The sequence below is a fragment of the Procambarus clarkii genome, chromosome 75, assembly GCF_040958095.1.
Source record: "Procambarus clarkii isolate CNS0578487 chromosome 75, FALCON_Pclarkii_2.0, whole genome shotgun sequence".
In the NCBI taxonomy this organism is placed as follows: Eukaryota; Metazoa; Arthropoda; class Malacostraca; order Decapoda; family Cambaridae; genus Procambarus; species Procambarus clarkii.
The window spans coordinates 22,276,422-22,297,209 of record NC_091224.1 but is presented as its reverse complement, the minus strand read 5'-3'; the positions used below and the strand labels follow the sequence as shown (position 1 = coordinate 22,297,209).

Here is a 20,788-nt window from a genome sequence, read left to right as displayed (position 1 = left end):
ACCTGAAGGAATAATTACCTGGATTATTATACATTTTTATTTAATATAAATCCTTTTATATATACAGGTGTAATATTTTTTTCCCTGGTGATTTTGATTCTAATTATTTTGTATGTACGTAACTACGGGTTTACACTGGTTACACGCGGTTAGATCCATCTTATTCAAGTCCCAAGACCGTTAATTTCTTGTCTCTGTTAGTGCAACGAGCCGTAAAGTACAGTTACGTTACACTAACTACCCAACCCCTGTACACTAAGTAGCCAACTACCAATGGTCAGCGCGGGCCCACAGGACCTCGTGCCATGGAGAGTTTTCTCTAGCGTGGACCAGCCGAAAGCCGAGGCATCGCAGTTCCTGGAAATGACTCCAAAAGAGAGGCAGCGTACTGGTGGGGCTCAGAGGTCCCACTCGTGGGGGCTTCTGGTCAAGACCTTCACCTGTGGGAAAAGGGTGGTAGAATGAGACCGGTATTAAGATGATGGCAGAACTGAAGGGTAATGTCTCAAGCCCTCATTTAGGAGGGAGACGCAGATGTGATGATGATGATGCTATTGATTGATGGCGATTAAGCCACCCAAGAGGTGGCACGGGCATGCATAGCACGTAGTGATGTCAGGGAAAGAACCAGATATATACCGGTGTTTCATTACTATCGCTTGTGGCACAGGTGTGTCTACAGGCAATATTTGTGTTACCCAGCACAGGTGTGTACACAGGCAATATTTGTTACCCAGCTCAGGTGTGTACACAGGCAATATTTGTGTTACCCGGCACCTGTGGATGTCACAGGTACACATTTTAGTAGGATAATGATTTTCTAGTTCGTCAGTAACCATGAACTATTGGATAAATTGCGTCATTTATATTGAAAACCTGAAAGAGGTATATACATCTGTGTTCCTAAATGTGTATACTTGTAAATGGGAGTCACTCAACTATGTTGGTGCTTGTTGCTTCTTTAATATCTGAGAGACTGTGGTTCTAACACAAGCAATCTGTTTCATAATCCATCCACCAGTCGATTGACCATTCGCATTATACATCCACGGAAGCACCCATCTTTGAGACCCAGACTCACCGTTATAGCCGTGGTGGATCTCCATGGCTATCTGGCCGACGTTGGTAAGGTAGTGGGGGTTGTTCCTCAGGACGTCCCTGAGGAACTCCAGTTCACTAAGTTCCACATCCATCTTGAGGTAGTCTACCCTGGCATCCTGCAGGCCCAGCATGTGCAAGATGTTCTCGTAGCGGTCCACCTGACGAAGAGGAGGCGGAAGTGAGGACAGAAGGAGATAAAGATATATAGAAGAAGTATCTTTATTAGATTAAGAAATATGGGGAGTAGGCTGCGTTTTATGTGGTATATTTGACATTATATGAAAATATGATATCAAGTAATAATAATAATCATATAGTAATAATATTTAATAAAAACAAAATAGTCAGAGGCTTGATATCCGGAGCAGGAGACATGTTGTGAAAGATGAGTGCATGATATCAATGAGAACCATGATATGGATATGGAGGCGTATGGGACACTCGAGGCAGGATGACAATATATCGCCCTAGTCATACTGGCTTAGCGGTTTGTCTTGAAAATGATTTGACTTTACCTTGAAGTAGTCAAAGTCTTGACCCATGCCTACATTTCTCGTACCCTGAATGTCGCCGATGCCCAGTCTGTAGAAACTGATGCGCTCTGACCTTTTGTTGTCGTTTTGCGTTTGCATTGTCGGATCAAAAGCGTACACCTGCAAATACAAGCACAGTTGTAATGGTCAGCACAGCTGCTCCACACGACTGACTGGCAAGGAAGGTACACACAAACACACACATGGTTATTCCAGGGGGAAACGATAGAGCTAAAATGGAGTCAAATCAGTGATGCCAACAGTCGCAAGTGGAGCGCCTCGATCGAGTCTATATCCCGGAATCACGTCGAATTTAGACACTGGAGTGAATGGCAACTTTAGTAAATTTCCAAATGGCACTGATATTCGACGGGAAATACGACAAAGATTCAGATACGTTGAGAAAGACCTAAAACGCTAACGAAATGAATTGAAGACGGAAAGCCTCGTGTTAGTGTTGATCAGTGTTGGTTTTTTTTAATACTTCATCAGGAACATGAAATAAAAACCAGGTACCAGCTAAATAATATCGAAATTGTTAAACCTGTTTGCGAGAAAGATCTGGAAGTCATCATTAGTAGTGATCTAATGTAAAATAAATAATGTTAAAAATAAAAATCATAGTACTAAGATTTATCTAGAAGCGTTTAGTAATAATTACAATTGTCATTAGACATTAAGTTCTAACAACGTCTCGACATGTTAGAAAGTGCTAACCATACTTATAAACACACTTGTCGCTGTGAGGCGACCCTTGGATTATACTGTCCCATACATCTTTGATCTCCAACCATTCAAGAACTTAACGTTTCATTAAAGTTTGCTTTCAAAACAATGAACGTTTCATTGTTTTGAAAGCAAACTTAATTTTCCTTCTCTGTTACGTTGCCAAGTTTGCATTTGCAATTACCAATTCTACAATAAACACTGGTACTCACTTTACATCCGTAGTCATCCATGTCGTCCTCAAACTCCCACTCATAGTTAACACCGAAAGAGAGGACGGTACAGGCGTTACGCTTTAGCCCAAACTTCTCGTCCAAACACACGAACTTGGCCCCATCCTCCCGCAGGGGACGCATTCCGAATGGTTTCTAGGGAAAGAAATGGGAATGAGAGGTGTGGTATATAGGATTCCCGCAAGAAGTTCAAGAGTTTAGGCTAAGTGTGTGTGAGTGTGTGGTTTGACCAGGGTGTACATGCCGAGTGATCTCTGAGGGAAGATAGCTGAGAACGAGCATAAGAGTTGTGGTTTTAGGGATCTCCAGCCTACAGCCTCAAGTCATGAGCTATTTCTGAAAAAAGTAGGGAGTGGGGAACTCAAAGAACAAGGCTCAGGCCAAATGGTTTCTGGAAAAATTTATGAAATCAATTGAGTTAAGAAATTTCAAATGAGTTTGCAATATTCTCGCTACCTTTTGTGCTCACTGTGTATCTTTTTGTGCTATTGCTCACAGGATGAGCATGGGCTGCACAACAACTTACCCGCTTCTGGCAGTAAAAAACAATTAAAGGACAAATCCATAGCATGAGTGGGGACAGATTGAGCGTACACAGGTAAAAATTGAAAGCTCAAATAGATTAGAGCACCATAAAGAAGTATTTCTACAGGAGCTAGAGCAGTGGTTCGTAACCTGTGGGTCGCGTCTCTCCCCAGCGAAATGTTTTTTGGTGAATCACAACCTAAATTCCGAATCATCGAGAATTAGCAAGTGGCGAGGATTTTTTAAGATAAGTGTGGCAGGGAGTCGTAGGTCTTTTAATTATTATAAAATAGGTTCGAGATTCCAGAAAGATTGGGAAGCACAGTCATCAGAGTACCGAGAATTAGACGAGGAGACACTGGAGGTTTCATGACTAAGTTTAATTCGCAAAGATAATCTGGAGTCATTACATCATATGACCGATAACTAACAGGCGGGTCCCCCAGAGCTGGAGGAAATTTCCCACGAATTAAAATAGGTTAGATCGCTCACCAGACTGTTACACTTGTACTCGATCTTCTCGAAATAATGATAGAACTCCGAGACACTTCTCAAGGGCTTGATGAAACATTTGCGTCCTGGAAGGAACAACACATGTATTCGTTAAAGCAACATTATTACATGTTACAAGGTCAGGTAAACTATAATTTAATCTCAAGATTAAATACTCAAATACTTTTGATTGTGTGTATAGAATCGGGTCTAAGATCTGAGGAAACTTTCACCACTGTCATCGTATCTACTTAAGTTATGCACAAGGTGTCATGTTACAATGTTGCCATACTTTCAACTTGGTTTAAAGTTAAGTTACAGCTGTCTGGTAGACTTACCAACGTGGCGACGAAAACGCGTTTTTCGTGACTGATGACTCCTAGGGAATGAGATAGAGCATGAATTCAATTTCTTTCTTTATTATGCACCCCATACCCATCCCGTGGGCGGTGGTGTAAAGGATTACAGAGGCACATAATCGGTTCAGGAACTGAACCCTCTAGTTTGTTTAGCTAAGCAAATAACAATGTTTGACGCATAGAGCATGAGCCGTACGAAAATTAACATACTGTGACGATATGAAAAATTGGTTTACTGAGAATTATATATAAATATAGTATATCCCTGTAAATTGATAAATACAAAGATCATATTTACATTATTTAATAAAGAAAACAAAATCGTATCAGTGATTAAACACGTTAAGGGGAAATAAATTTTAATTGTAAATTATTATATAGAAATTTGAATGTTGAATTAATAAAATAACTTTAAATTCAACATTGTGTAAAATTAACCCTTTTGAATTAACTTTGGTAAATATATGAATAAGGGGAAATTAAGAATCAGTAATTTAACATCAGGTAACTTATCAAGTGTAAATCTAACAATGTGGAAATAACATAAGTGAAAATTTACCCTGGGTAAATAACTATGTGAGAACATTAATATTAGATCAGTTAACATTGCACTGTAACTTGTTGAATTAATAACTTCAATTAATAACTTCATCATTGGAAACTAATAACTTCAACATTGGAAACTTAAACCATGAATATTAAAGAAAATATACGGTTGAAAATATGCGGTTGTATATTAAACTTTGACAAGTACAATAGGGGTAAATTTAAGAATGGATAAAATAACTTTGGGTAACTTACAGCGGACAAGTCTAATAATAATGGGGAAATAGCACTGAAAGTTTTATCGTGGGTAAATTAACACTGTAAAATCAGTAAAATGGGAGGAGTTTAACATTGTACTTAGACAATGGTTTATAAAATGTAAGGGCAGTGCAGAGGCTAAATGTTACTGATAGAAGGTAACAAATAGGCAATATACATTTATTAAATGAAATAAACAGCGAACAAAAGAAGCGACAGGCATATTATTTATTATTATTATTATATATTTATATACATAGACAGGTATACTCACATTGACAGGAGACATAGACAGATCACTATCATAATCACCCCCATTGACACTGTTGTAATAATTCTGCTGGTCATCTTGGAAAATTCACGATCCTCCAACCACACAATCAGGTCGCTAGTTACGCCCGAAGTCAGTTAGCCACACTCAACTACGCTAGCAACAAGTCTGCAGTCGCACCCAGGACCCAACACCAGCGACGCCTTCGGCTCTCTAGTCAAAGACGGGCTGCCAGCCTCGCCTCCAACAGGCTGTGACCAATGAACTCCTCACATTCGTCTGTAAAGAACGTAAAATTTCAAGTAGTTGCCTCCACTGTTTTGTGTATATGTATACATACGGGAGCAGACATACTTACATTGTATCTATGTAACACAAGTAACTATACTTTCTTCTCCTGACGATGTTACATAAGATTTTCTTCTCTTCCCCTCTCTCTTGCCTATTTATTGCCTTTGCCTCCTTCCCTCATCCTTACGGGCTATTCATGCCCGTGCCACCTCTTGGGTGGCTTAATCTGTATCTATCAATCAATCAATTTCATCACAGTCGACTTGAGAATGGTCCAGGACGACCGAAACGTCGTCGTCCCTTCACTTTCTAGTGTGTGGTTTGCTCAACAAGTAACTATAGTTGATGATTAGATAATCCTATGTCCGTTTTAGACTACCGGTTACTGCTTGGGGCAAACCAAAACCAGGAGGCTAGTTTTTTTCAGGGCAGCGAAACTGATATCAGAGATAGAGTGCAGTAAATAAACAATAATGACTAAATAAACAATAATAACTAGAGTTTCGGTGTGTGTTTTCTTGAGGGGGGCAGCTCTGTTTTTTGTTTAAGTTGTTGTTATAGATTCAGCTACTCTGAACAGGTTCCATGTAGCATGGGCTATGGTGAGCCCGTAGTGGACTTACCTCGCACAGGAGCCGTGCTCGGGTTTGTTTAAGCCTTACAACCCTTATATATAGTGCTAGGGTTAGTTAACCGCTACTCAACACTAGGTATCGCCCCCACCTCCCCTAACTGTTTCAGAATATTGCCAAGCTATTTCTTCCGCTATATTTTTAATTAACTCTATCTTACTTCTAAATTATATATTTCTAGACTTGAATCCTCTGTCACTTCTGAAGATGTATTATTAAAATTTATATATTATTATTATTTATATATATATATATATATATATATATATATATATATATATATATATATATATATATATATATATATATATATATATATGCAATTGACGATCACAAAACACTGATCATTTTATGCGGAAAATCCACAGAGAAATATGAAATGAGGTGAACGTTTCGGCTTTGTTAAAGCCTTTGTCAACACCAGACTGACTCAAAACTCAGACTGACTCAGTCAGTCTGGTGTTGACAAAGGCTTTAACAAAGCCGAAACGTTCACCTCATTTCATATTTCTCTGTGGATTTTCCGCATATATATATATATATATATATATATATATATATATATATATATATATATATATATATATATATAATTATTATAATGGACCTAAACATTCCCTCTAATGTGTTGAGTGGTTTCCTCCGAGGCTAAGGGTCCCTTTCTTTCAGCCAGAGATGATACTCCCTTCCCTTATATATATATATATATATATATATATATATATATATATATATATATATATATATATATATATATATATATTAGTATATTTTGGTAGCAGTCTTTCCTGTAGACATATATTATTAAATATGACCGAAAAAGTAAGATTAATAATTCTAACGCGAATTTTCTCAATCTTTCGTACATTTCTTTTCACTGTTGGAGGTAAATCAAAAATCAATTCTCCAAAATTCATTTTTATTTCTAGTCTGACGCGACACGAGCGCGTTTCGTAAAACTTATTACATTTTCAAAGACTTATAGTTCACAAATACACAACAGTTGTGTATTTGTGAACTAAAGTCTTTGAAAATGTAATAAGTTTTACGAAACGCGCTCGTGTCGCGTCAGACTAGAAATAAAAATGAATTTTGGAGAATTGATTTTTGATTTACCTCCAACAGTGAAAAGAAATGTACGAAAGATTGAGAAAATTCGTGTTAGAATTATTAATCTTACTTTTTCGGTCATATTTAATAATATATATATATAATATATATATATATATATATATATATATATATATATATATATATATATATATATATATATGTCGTACCTAGTAGCCAGAACTCACTTCTCAGCCTACTATTCAAGGCCAGATTTGCCTAGTAAGCCAAGTTTTCCTGAATTAATATATTTACTATAATTTTTTTCTTATGAAATGATAAAGCTACCCATTTCATTATGTATGAGGTCAATATTTTTTTATTGGAGTTAAAATTAACGTAGATATATGACCAAACCTAACCAACCCTTCCTAACCTAACCTAACCTATCTTTTTAGGTTAGGTTAGGTTAGGTAGCTGAAAAAGCTAGGTTAGGTTAGGTTAGGTAGGTTAGGTAGACGAAAAAACATTAATTCATGAAAACTTGGCTTATTAGGCAAATCGGGCCTTGAATAGTAGGCTGAGAAGTGCGTTCTGGCTATTAGGTACGACATATATATATATATATATATATATATATATATATATATATATATATATAATATATATATATATATATATAATATATATATATATACACCTGTCTCTGCAAAGGGACAGGTGGAAACTTAGCACCCAAACGAACCAGAGACATTATAAATAATTTTCCCAGTATTAGAATTAAAAAAATAAATTCTTACAGTTCAAATTACATACTGTAATTTTATTTCAGTACATTATACCTACATATGTGACATTAACAAAGATACAGCTTTTGTTTACATCTATTCTGCCTTGTTTACTGGCCATCCTGTTGTGGTGCCCAGACTGGACGAGCAATGAGATGCTTTTCCATCCCTCAGCCAACTGGGCTCTCTGCTGTTTTTGATTAAGCGCTTTCTGTTGTTGCTGCTGCTGGAGATGCATTCCTCGACGTTTAAGGAGAGCAATGCTATCAGAGATATTGTTAATTTCTTCCTTGAGGTATGCTAGCTTCTATGTGTATACACATACTTCACTAAACAATGTTGGTAAATTAAATGTCTTTGCTTCCTTTAATCTTTCATTTTCACTTCGAATCCCTTCAGGTAGAACTTGTTGATTCTGTAGTTCTGTAAGTTTTACTTCAAATATGCCGATTATGATGCTGGTGTGCATATATTGTAGACATTATTGCAGCCAATGATGGTGGTATTTGAGATTTCTTCCACACCCTCTATCGCCACACAATTCATTACAGTCACATTCATCCATTGGTAGATCAGGTTCCATTATTTTGCTATTTCTGAGAGAAGATGCTCGGACCACCACTCACTCCTCCGCTGGTCTAACTTTCTTCCAGCACCTCACTCCTCACATCTTGCCGTCAATCAGTCAGTTATTAACAATTTGAGTACACTAAGCAGTGATGTGGGGAAGGCAGACTCCATATACAGTTCCATATATAGATATGGCAGAGCCCAATAGGCACAGGAACTTGTATATCAGTTGACTGGATGTTGAGAGGCGAGAACAAAGTTAAATCCTTGCATGCTCGGCTAGAAGAGTACTTTACAGGTAACGGGAAACGATTATGAGAGTCTTCAAGCTGTAAACGTAATTACCTTCCGTTATGTGATCGTTATGGAAGCAGTGGCTTTTTTCATTTTTTTAAACACATGGTACAGGAACAGACGACTTCTGACTTAGTCAAGTTTAGAACTTTCCCTTCTCATAACTCATCATTAGATTTACCCCTGCTAGTTTACTATTGTTGTTGTGTTGAATTAAGGGGCGACGACGATCGCTAGTTTACTATGGAGCACACTAGGGCCATCTGCTTCACCCAGGTCCAATTTGTATAATTCTCCCCAGCACCAGAGAGAGGCAGGCAGGCAGTCACCGAATCACGCAACCGGTGACTGACTGCCTGTCTGCCTGCCTGGTAAAGTGTAATTTAGATCTCCTTCCTGGGAAGAGCACCGTATGTCAACATAGATCAGTTGGATCTCAAGAACGTTCCTGACACCATTAACGGTACTACCGCTTGATGGGAGTTCGTCTGTATGCGTCCAGCCTGCTCAAGCCACAACACACCACGTTAAACAAACTTCTAAAGGTTTCCAGGTAAATGTCTTCAAATTGTATTCTCTAGAACGCTGGCGAGTGACATCCTTATCAACATTTGGAAAATATTTAAATGATTATTGGAAATGTACACACTGACAGCCTCACGACACCAGGAAATCGCCGAATGTGCAAAATTTTGTTTCTCTATTAAAAAAATACTTTACAAACAAAATAACCAAAACATCCTCACTTATCAAACTACACAGAGCAATACAACTATTAAGTACTTTGACATTAAGCGCAGACAAAGACAAAATCAAACATCATGAACACTTTATAAGCCAATACAAGTAATACAATACACCCCATTCAACATGTGTACAATAAAAACAAAATTACCCTACACAAATTCAAGAAAATCAACATATGGAAGTAACATGATACAACTAAAACACATTTCCCATCACAAACGCTTGAATAGGACAGACTTAAAACACATAGAAATATAAAACAATTGGCAAAGAAGGGAAATATTACATTATGCCTCCTCCCCATTCAACCGAATGAAAAAATAAAAAATAAAAAAAGGGCACAGAAAGCGAAGGAGTCAGAGCCAGCCAATACAATTACAGAATAACAAAACCACAATCCAGGGATAGGAAGTATTAATAACATAAAGAGCAAAATAAACCATAATAAAACAGTCACATCAATAAACACATAATTATAACGTTATACAAAATCTCAAACTATAGTACAGCAGAAGTTACAAATCCTTAAATCGAGAACAGTTTCAAGCAAACTTGGTAACAAGCGTAAATTATAAGTCACCTCACATTAACATTCATTGTGGAAACGAGTAAAAAAAAATAACAATGTTAACGATGCACAGTTACACGTGCAATTTAAACAACAACAAGGGGATGAAAGCAAAACATAACTAATATATTTACATAACTATCTGTAAAATAAGTCCCATATCATCCCCAAGCCTTGTACTGTACCCTACCCACCAAGAACTGCAGGGGCCTAATCCACAGAATATCTCTCCTGTAACCCTATCCAGAGGCAAAATGTATAATCCGACAGTAACACCGCCAATATCCATGGGCAAAATAGCCTCAATTAGAGTATTGTGCCGCCACGTTCAAAGGCAATTTTATAAACATTAAAGATAAGTTTTTTAAGGGCCCTTCCCTCTTCCTCCTTTATATATAAAGAGCATAACTAGCCGACCTCTCTCTTCCGGCGTTCACGAACTTAATAAAACACTTATAAAGGGTACCTGATCAATCGGGCCTGCGATCCCTACGTCAGACTGCGTGCAGCTGAATTCAACAGCTTGGTTGATCAGAATATCAACCGTGAGGTTTATTTGGAGACCGGGCTGCGGGGACAATGATCGTCTGAACCAGCTGAAAGTAACCATATAACGTCTGGAGTTTGATAAACGTTCAAAAACACAGCTTCTGTAGATGATGTTAGAGTAGTTCCTTACGTCTTCATTCACAAACACGGTCCTGTATATATATATAAACCACGGGCATATATAATGCTATAATAAACACGGACGAGGATCGCATATAGCCGTAACTGCTGCCGTCTCGTCTGCGGACGGAATGACGCCTAATGACTGCCTCGGCTGCCTTTATATAGCGCTGGAAACAATTCTGTTCCGCCACAATAGCTTTGACGTACTGCTACTGTCCAGAAGCCGTTGTAATGATTACCTAAATACGCTTCCGGTTGTTGTAGTCCTATTAGCAAGAGCGGCTTTGACGTGTAGTTTCTTTAAACCCGTGATGATTACTTTGTACGCTAACAGCCCAACAAGCACTGTGCTGCATTTTGGTCTCGTAGAGGGTTCGGACTTTCATTTTTTTTATATTAAATATAAACAAATTGTATCCATATATATACCTATTCTTATAATGAATAAATAATAAATGGTCATTAAAACCGCAAATAAAACAATTTTTTTTTCTAATTTTTTCCACTAACTTAAAAAATATATTTAATAATAGTTGTCGATGGCTAGTTAATTCTCATGTATTTTTATTAGCATATTTTTTTCAACATTTTAATGTCTATTCACCTAGTCTCATTGTTTACATAGCTATTATTAATAAAGATATATTTTATATATTTCATATACTGCTGACTCGTCTCAGACGGGTGCTTTAAAGACAAAAGAAAAGTAAATGAAAACAGATTGAAGTAACAACCATTGCATGCTGCAAGGCCAGAAATTTTTATACTATTTATTTATTAATGTTTAGTCCATATATATTTTTAAAGCATGTCCTCACAAGAACCTTAGTAGTTGATTGCGAGGACTGATCACCGCAACAGTGCTTAGAAGATCGTAGTCTAAGGAACGACTTTTGTTTGCCCCACAACACACCTGAAGATATCGTCCGAGAATAAGGACGACCTCTACACGACAAGGACACTGTCGGAGGCATAGCGAGGGAGCAGGAGGGACTGTAGCTTAACACCACGGCACAGTAACTTGAAAGCATCGGTGAAGGGATGACAACAGCAACGTTTTGCAAGAAACCCGAAGGACTGAAAACTGGAGTTTAACATGGACGAGAAACGTAGTAAGGGGTGCACCAACCAGGACATCTGTGAAGCAGACAGATAGACAGGCACACGCACAGTACAAACATAAGAGTGCAATCGAGTAAATCTATACGAGTACACCCGGCAAGTAAAAAAAAGTTAAGCACATTCTGGCGAGTACCAGCAGCGTGCAGACTCACCACAAAATTCATGATGCCTATGAAACAGCCACAGAACGACGAGCAGCAGCAGGGCAGACAGCAGCACACCAGGGAGTTGTACACCAAGGCCAGAGTCACTCTAGAGGGAGATATGGTAGATAGGTAGGGGCGTGAGAAATCGAGAGGGTAGAAAGGTAGGGACGTGAGGGAGCGAAGGGAGGGGGCAGAAAGGTAGGGGAGAGAGGAGAAGGTGGGGGTCGAAAAGCAGGGGCGAGAGATGAGGGAGAGAAAGGGGGGGGGTAGAAAAGTAGTGTCGAGAGAAGAAAGATTTTTATTAGCTCACATTTTGTGTGGGTAAAAGGCTCAAATACTTGCTTCAATTAACTATATCAAAATAAATGCAAACGACTATAGTTCTCACCTGTAGCTGAGGTAGACCAGGTGACTGGGAGAGAGTGCAGCTGGTGGGGATCGTAGAACACCACGCCGAACTCCATCTTCAGTGAGTGCAATAATATATCACTTGTAGAAACCTTTCCCCTGACGATCATTTGATAATTTATATGTACTGCAAATTACTTCTACCATCACTACACCCTCTATAAATGTGCTACAAATACCCAATGAAGCACTACAGCTATCTACAACCCCCAAAAAACACACCCACAAGCACCACAACACACTACAATCCCCCAACAACAGGGGTTTTCGTTTACTCCGGCATTGCCTGCTACCTTTTGGAAATAAGTTTTGAGGCTGGGGACGTGAGAAATATAGATGTGGTTAAATTTTGTGCAGACATGTTCATTCTGTAGTTGTTTATTATAGTATAGATTGAAATGAAAATATTGTTAAGTGAAATTAGCCCATTGGGCGTGGGAAATGCATCCAGGAGACATTTCCAGTTGCAATGAATACCTCACTTCAACGAACTTGGGTTGGTCCCATATAGTTCGCTGGTTAAAATAAGGTTGTACTGTATTTTCCGTTTATTAAATAGTGTATAAGCACCGAATCACTGGGAGGGTGTTTATAATAATAACACCATTTGACTGTGAAGTTTCGATGCACGTAAAGATTGAACAAAAAGATGTACAGGTTTGTAAATAGATGCCTGTTGAATCCTGCCCACCAATTGATTGACAGTGGAGAGGCGGAACTAACGAGCTGAAGCTCAACCTCCCGGTAAACACAACTAGGTGAGAGTATATATACACAACCCCCCACCCACACAACATGGTCTTAATCTACCTATTGAACTTTCCCTTGCATTAAGACTCAATCCATTATTTCCAGGGGTCTTGAGACTTCATTCTTTATTTTTTTCACTGACAAACTTTAGATTGAGATAATAAAAATATTAATATTAATAATTTTATTCCCAGGTATTCATACATGTATAATTACAATCATAGATAACCTAACCATTTATTCACAATAGGTTATTATGGGTTCAGTACTCACGACTCATCTAGAATGATAGGGAATCAGGTTAGGACAAATTTAATAAGAATAAAATACGGTAGACTTAGACTAGGACAGGAGGGGGTTTAGTTTTTGTTTTTTTTGAGATATATACAAGAGTTGTTACATTCTTGTACAGCCACTAGTACGCGTAGCGTTTCGGGCAGGTCCCTGGAATACGATCCCCTGCTGCGAAGAATCGTTTTTTCATCCAAGTACACATTTTGCTGTTGCGTTAAACAGAGGCTACAGTTAAGGAATTGCGCCCAGTAAATCCTCCCCGGCCAGGATACGAACCCATGACATAGCGCTCGCGAAAGTTGTAAGCTTTCGTTGTAGGATTATCGTCTTTGTGATTCTGGGGCGAAATGCCTCTCGATGATGAATTTTAAAGTCTGCCTTTCGTGGCTTCACGAATATTAGTGCAGGTGTCTGGAGCCCTGGCTGGCCTCCTCTAATTATAAAAACTTCACCTACCCTAATACGTGCAAGGGTTAGTGGCTTATAAAACATACAGTACACAGCAACATTGTTATATAATTTTTTTCAACCTCTTTCTAAGCGTTAAAATAGTACACCAGTGGATTAATTGGTAAGAACTAAATCAGCGTTAACTGAGGCCCTAACTTTATGGAAAGATTCTCGTGTCCTGTGTCAGTTTCTTTGGCATGAGGGAGCGAGAGTATCCCTAGGCCGGACCTTTATCTCCGTCATCTTGAGGGAGTAGTTATCTCCCCGCCAGAACTCCCAGATGATTCCTTGAGAAGTCTTGTCGGTGGGCCCGTTCAAGTACTCCCCGTTGAGGTTGGTGTTGTGGCAGCTGCCGTACCACCACGCGCCCTTGTACCTGTGGACAACACATCACGTAGATATGTTATATCAATGGTAATGGGTGATATATATTCCTGTATTGCTTAAGGTTTGGATATTATTATTTTTGTGTTTATTAGGTAAAGTTATCAATGGAGACATGATGAGTACTGAGCTAGGGGTTTATGAGGCTTGCCACTTATGAGTAGTGAGCTGGGAGGCATAGGAGGCTTGCCACTCACCGCGAGTACTGTGCTGAGTGTGTGTGGACAGGTAGCAAGTTCAAGTTTTGTGACGAAAAGTAAAACTTACACGGCTGCGCAGTTTGATGAGTGATCATCGTTGTCCTTATCCATAGTAGAGAACTTTCTGCCGTTGTGGTGTTCCATGGCGTCACCGGCGTCGCCCGAGAATGCCCCAAGCTCCAGCTTGTATAGGGATTTCGAGTCGCCGACGTGAATTCTGTCGTATTTGGCCAATCGTTTGTTGCCATCAAAGTCTCCGAGATCGAACCTCGCCTCGTTGATGGTCTGGTTCGTGATGGCGTGAATGTGGTCGAGTCCCAACCAAAACTCCCCCGTCAGGTTGCCAAAGCCATTGACGTAGTGGGTCCACGTGCGATAGAAGTCTTCCTGTTGGTCAAATTTATCTCTTCGCTGGATTACCGTCCACCCTCCACCATCTGCTTCCATGTCACAGTATACCTGTACTAGGCGTTCTGGACAGCACTTATAAGGCGCGACTGTGTACACGCCGCTGATCTTGTGCCCTTGTTGCTCCTTCACCTCCAGGCAGTTCCTGTCCAGAGATAAACTCAGATCACTAGTTGTATAGTAACATATTCACATTGTGCACCGCTCCTGTGCCAGGTAAGTCCACTACGGGCTCACCATAGCCCGTGCTACTTGGAACTTGTTCCGAGTAGCTGAATCTATAACAATAACAAACATCAACATGTTCACAGTTAGTAGCAACTTCTAGGTAGTGCGAAAAAATCTCTCATGCTAATTCATATTTTGTCATTTTCATATCAAATAAATTTGATGTACCTGGCCCTCAGATCACAAAACTGGTTTTGGGTGCCGCCCCCAAGATTGACATTGATCTTGTGACCTGCGGGGGTCATGAGCAGCATCAAGGAGGTGGCCTGGCCGCCTCCAGTCGCTATGGAAAGCGGGACAGGACTTGAGATGTTAATATCTGAAAATATTTTGCATTATAAGTGGTTGCTAAACATGTGAGTTAAGAGGGAGTGACCAATGCTGAACACGTGAGTTCAATGAGACCACTGAGCAAGAACATTATGATCATTATCCATTCAGGAAGTCAAAGATATATATTCACAGAGAGGTATACCACTGCTTCTCGGTGTATATATACACTGAGTGTACTTTAGCCCTGGATAACGTCCAGGACTGAGATATCCTTGATGGCTAGGCAGTAAACGCTTGTATACACACTTTGGGCCTTAATAACCCCCTAGAGTTTGATAATCCATAAGTCCAACACTACCATACGAAGACAAAGTTAACGTCGAAATACACCAAAAACACAACGTAATTAAAATATTTTTTTACGTTTGGCAATGTAAAAACGTTCGCTCCAACATTGTGTGTTTGCTGGGCCGTATTCTCATAGTGTTGATAATAGTTTAACATTATTTACGCTACTACTCGAGCTTGATACACATCCAAGAGGTAAGACATTTTAAAGACAAGATATCCTAGGGGACAAGACAATCTAGGGACAAGATATCCTAGGCACAAGATATCCTAGGGGACAAGACAATCTAGGGACAAGATATCCTAGGCACAAGATATCCTAGGCACCAGATATACTAAGGCCAAGATATCCTTGGAACAAGATATCCTAGGCACCAGATATACTAAGGCCAAGATATCCTAGGGAGAAGCCATCATAGTCAAGCCATTATAGAGACAAATTATCATAGAGACAAGACATCATAGAGACAAACCATCATAGAACAAGTCATCATAGAAACAAGCCATCATAGAAACACTCACAGAGGTACACCATCATAGAGACAAGCCATCATACAAACACGGTATTAGAGATCATTACTATTATAAAATGTGCTTAAAATATTGTTCATTTACACAACTAGAGAACCAAAACGCACCAGGTGGTGAAGCCTAGGATCAAACACCTGCCCGACCAAACTCAGGGATTCCCGGATCCTAAATAACATGGAACGCGCCCAAGGACACCAGGGTAAGTGCTAGGTGGCTTCTGTTCTCTTGGGTGTATTCACCTACCTCTGCTTTTTAGGGGGCTAGGCTTAAGCTCTTGGGTTCGGACTATGGTACAGAGTCCTAAAACTTGTGGATTCAATTATATATATACGTTTGAAACTGAGTATAAACTTGGTCTCCACATCTTTGTGTATTGCGTGTACTTGCCTATTTGTGCCTTCTGGATTGAGCTTCAGTTCTTGGACCCCTGCCTTTGTATCCGCTGCTTGTCTAATGCAATGACTCCTACTTTCGCGTGTTCGAGTACGCATCACTATAAACATATACTAATCTTTGCATAAGAACTTGACGAGTGAGTAGCTGAAAACCTTCATCTTTTCATCCATTAATATACAGTTAGAACATTAATATTAAAAGTATAGACCCACATACAATCTAACTGGTAGCAGTAAATTACTATGTATGAATATTTCAATGAGGTGGCCAGACTAAAGTGAACTTCAGTACCATACCTGTCGTTGATACACTGAAGGAAGAGATCTGGCGCAGCAGCAGTAGCAGAGCCCATGCCGATAGGCCCCGCCATGAACTTTGAATCATTTTGATACCTTAAAAAAAAAGTTATATAATTTTATCTCATTGTGTGGCTGAAAATGGCTGATAATGAACGTGTTAATATACGTACGTGTGCTGTTGCATGAATGTAATGTGTATGAGTTAGTTCAACTGAGTGCATCTTCCGAAATTGCGTCACTGCATACGCTAACTACGAGAAATAACAATAATCCGGCAGATAACGTAACTAGTGATTTTGCCTTTAGTTCACGAGTAGGTACTTGTGTAAAGGAGGAAATTGTATATGTTTATCTCTCAGAATGTTCGGTAATACGTTTATTACTTGTGATGTGTGTCTATGTATGGTATTAACACGATGTACTGAACGGGGTGAGAATAGCTTGAGCTACCACATCCCTTTGTATGTATTTTACCTCAAACTTATTTAAATTTAAATTTCAATTTTCAATTTCACGAGTAGGGGTCCCCCATATTGCAGGAGGTACCGGGAGCTACAGAACCTTCAGGAAGGGGCCGGCAGGATAGGAAGTTTACGGAAAAAACTATTGAAAAAAAAGGAAGTCACTTTCTTTCTCTTCTATTAAGTATCCAAACTTAATGTTCAGACACTTACAGTTAATTCCTCCCATGTTGTACAGATAATGTTTTCGAAGGAAGTGTAGCTGCAATACATACACTCCTTACAAAACATTAGTCTGAATAACATCAAATATATATCTATTGACACATAATCATGGATACTGCCATAGTGATAGATTAATACTGTTTCTGGACAGTTTCCTACTGAACTGTTGTTTGTACTTCATAGAATACTCATATATGGATACCTTCACACATATATATAACCCATCATAATGAGACAGACATTGCAGCCAAATTAGCGTGCAACAAAGATGAAGTTGAATTAGATCTAGGTATCCCCATCTCTACTGTCAAAACTGTATTGATCCAAACACTCAGGTCTGATAGGAAAGAAATTACTGACTCCCAACGACCTGAAAGTACTAGTATTAAAAGCTGTGATTTGTTCAGATCTGAAACCTATATCTATGGGCAGCACAAAACGTCCACCAGACTGTGCGACACAGTGGTTGCCAGGATCAGGTTGGGTTACCGTTACCTGTGGCAGGTGGCTACAGGTGACGGATCTCCCAATCCTGAGCACTCCAGGTGCAAACTCTGTGAGCAGGAACTGCGGCACGATCTCCCACAATACATCACCCAGTTATTAGACCTTTCAGACCAGATGGCATGAAGTACCTGGAGCTTTGCAATTACTTTATTCACTCGTATTCTTGAGGATATCTTCATATTGCACCCAAAATTTGCCAGTGCAGGCTACTAAACATATGGTCCTGTATGACTAACCATCCTGCGAGATGGGGACTTTTATTACCACTGCTGCCTTATTCACTCCTGTGTTGATGATATCCTCAAAATACATCTGAAGTCTGCCAGTGTTGACTGCCTATCACATGCCTCTGTATGACTAACCATCCTGAGTGATGGGGATTTTTTAGCATCACGTAGTTAGCTTTTTTGACACACTGTACTCCACTTCATATAGTCTAGGGTAGCTGCTCAAATGCAGATGTACCTCATGTATTAATAAAAAAAAATACTGACAGTGACACGCAAAGAAAACTTGTATAGAGCATAGAAAAAGTTCTCTATCCTCTATAGAGAACTTTAACCAGAATTTTCCTCGCTAATTCGCGATTGCGCGAAAGTCCCTAAAGACTTCAATTACAATATATATTTAACGTTTACAATTCATTTTTCCCATCCTTAATTTTAACATGAACCTCGTGAAAATTTTGGTGTTGGGCTTCTTGTTGTTGTCATATATTCAGCTAATTGGAACAAATGTTCCAAATAGCACGGACTATGGTGAGCCCGTAGTGGACTTGTGGAGTTGGGCGGTAAATCAACCGCGGGAGGAACTATCAAGGTTACCGCAATAGCTTAATGACCAACAAGGATGTGCACTGCCGCGTAACGTAGCACAAAACTAAAGTATAAACTTTTTTTTTTACATACAAACATATATTATTACTGTTTATATTCATTGCAGATGAGTGTTTTGTTGTTTTATTTAACAGCCTAATTACCTTTGGAGGGTTATTATGGTCATCATAATTACATATTAACCAGTCGGAAAGGATACTTAGGTCCTGAACAAAGACAAATGAATATACACACAGCGTACCGTGTTTTAGGTTTCAATGAATATGTGCCATTATGTTTAAACTGTTGTTGTTATAGATTCAGTTACTTGGAACATAAAAGTTCCAAGTAACACGGGCTATGGTGAGCCCGTAGTGGACTTTAAACTGATGGATGACTATATTATATATTCAGCAACTGCTGACATGCAGTTACTTTCCATTCCCTTTCCATATTTAGGTATTTATGTCAAATTTGATGTCTTAAGGCGTCAGTTCAAACGCGCCTTAACATTGGATGACTCAAAGGTCTCGTAGACCCATGTACAATTGGTTTCGTTCTCTACTCATAATTGGAATTCCCGGGTTCGATTCCCGAGCGGCATAGAAATGGTTAGGTACGTCCCTATTCACCTAATGCTTTTGTTTATCAAGAGCTGAATTATATATATATATATATATATATATATATATATATATATATATATATATATATATATATATATATATATATATATATGTATATAATCTTGAGTAAAAACAAATTTAGATTAGAATATTAAATACACAGTATTTAAGCAAATCATTGAATATAAGTGGTAACTGACTTACCGAGGAATTAGTTGCTTAATTTGTCCTGCGAGCCCAACCTGTTCTGTGAACTGTGTTGCCGTGACTGTGGTCGTGAGAGGTGTGGAAGCCACAGGCAGTGCCGACCACTCACAATATCTTCACCATTCTCGTGAGCGCGCGCACACACTTACACCCCTCCCCCCCTTCCCCCCAAAACAATCACCCTCTCTCTCTCTCTCTCTCTCTCTCTCTCTCTCTCTCTCTCTCTCTCTCTCTCTCTCTCTCTCTCTCTCTCTCTCTCTCTCTCTCTCTCACTAACGTACATCAATGCCCAGTTTTTCAGTATCCTATTTTCATTGTGTGTTCACGAATTGCAGTTTTTCAATAGCTGTTGTCTGGGTTTTCCAATTACACTTACAGTGTGGTGTTCATATGCAGCTGAGCTTGTTGGCATTGTGCAGAGTTCCAAGTGGCCATTGAACTCCGAGCAGCTCATAAACAAACTTTGGTTAAGCTAACATCAGCTCGTTATGGCTGAGTGCTCCAGCCATGGCCAAGAGGACCCCTTGACCCACGTCGTCTGCCTGTTCCTGCATCTTTGATCACATCAACTGCTTGCTCCTGTGGCTTTGACCGCATCAACTGCTTGTTCTCGTGGCTTTGACCGCATCAACTGCTTGTTCTCGTGGCTTTGACCACATCAACTGCTTGTTCTTGTGACTTTGACCGCATCAACTGCTTGTTCTCGTGGCTTTGACCGCATCAACTGCTTGTTCTTGTGGCTTTGACCACATCAACTGCTTGTTCTCGTGGCTTTGACCGCATCAACTGCTTGTTCTTGTGACTTTGACCGCATCAACTGCTTACTCTTGTGGCTTAAGGCCACAAAAGTGCTTACTGACCAACCCACAAGAGTACTTTAGGCCTCAATATGGTCCAGAACTAATGCATATTTAGTATACATACTCCAAGAAGATGGACACTTTTCTTGGTGCTGTACCCTTAAATGATATACATTCGCAAATATATATAAATATGTTGTTGACATACAGACACACTGAAGACCTTCAGGTAGGAGGTATAGATGCAAGTCATT

The 20,788-nt window shown here is 39.3% G+C and overlaps 2 protein-coding genes across 3 annotated transcripts; both read right to left on the bottom strand.

The window, feature by feature from the left end:
- Positions 1 to 23: 23 nt before the first annotated feature.
- LOC123771729 (probable methyltransferase-like protein 24) lies at positions 24 to 12,032 on the bottom strand. Of its 2 annotated transcripts, none has more exons than XM_069313285.1 (8): positions 11,931 to 12,032; positions 5,048 to 5,323; positions 3,949 to 3,989; positions 3,611 to 3,696; positions 2,573 to 2,728; positions 1,617 to 1,754; positions 1,082 to 1,259; positions 24 to 440 (listed from the first exon to the last, which is right to left on the bottom strand). In XM_069313285.1, the coding sequence occupies exons 2-8, from the start codon at positions 5,119 to 5,121 to the stop codon at positions 268 to 270; spliced, it is 846 nt and encodes a 281-aa protein (XP_069169386.1). In that variant the 5' UTR covers positions 5,122 to 5,323; positions 11,931 to 12,032; the 3' UTR covers positions 24 to 267. The 2 variants fall into 2 exon arrangements, with proteins under 2 accessions (XP_069169386.1, XP_045620405.2); XM_045764449.2 differs by lacking the exon at positions 11,931 to 12,032 and adding an exon at positions 10,451 to 10,800.
- Positions 12,033 to 13,251: 1,219 nt separating this feature from the next.
- Positions 13,252 to 19,855, bottom strand: LOC138349806 (techylectin-5B-like). Its single transcript, XM_069313283.1, has 5 exons — positions 19,732 to 19,855; positions 16,891 to 16,986; positions 15,215 to 15,365; positions 14,478 to 14,963; positions 13,252 to 14,202 (listed from the first exon to the last, which is right to left on the bottom strand). The coding sequence occupies exons 2-5, from the start codon at positions 16,976 to 16,978 to the stop codon at positions 14,010 to 14,012; spliced, it is 918 nt and encodes a 305-aa protein (XP_069169384.1). The 5' UTR covers positions 16,979 to 16,986; positions 19,732 to 19,855; the 3' UTR covers positions 13,252 to 14,009.
- Positions 19,856 to 20,788: the final 933 nt, after the last annotated feature.

Coding starts and splice junctions, on each gene's coding strand:
- LOC123771729 (XM_069313285.1), bottom strand. CDS start 5,121: ATGACCAGCAGAATTATTACAACAGTGTCAATGGGGGTGATTATGATA. Junction 3,990..5,047: donor TGTCTATGTCTCCTGTCAAT/GTGAGTATACCT, acceptor CTCATTCCCTAG/GAGTCATCAGTCACGAAAAA. Junction 1,755..2,572: donor TGGATGACTACGGATGTAAA/GTGAGTACCAGT, acceptor TTGTATTTGCAG/GTGTACGCTTTTGATCCGAC.
- LOC138349806 (XM_069313283.1), bottom strand. CDS start 16,978: ATGATTCAAAGTTCATGGCGGGGCCTATCGGCATGGGCTCTGCTACTG. Junction 15,366..16,890: donor CTTCAGTGTATCAACGACAG/GTATGGTACTGA, acceptor AAATATTTTCAG/ATATTAACATCTCAAGTCCT. Junction 14,964..15,214: donor TTTTGTGATCTGAGGGCCAG/GTACATCAAATT, acceptor ATCTCTGGACAG/GAACTGCCTGGAGGTGAAGG.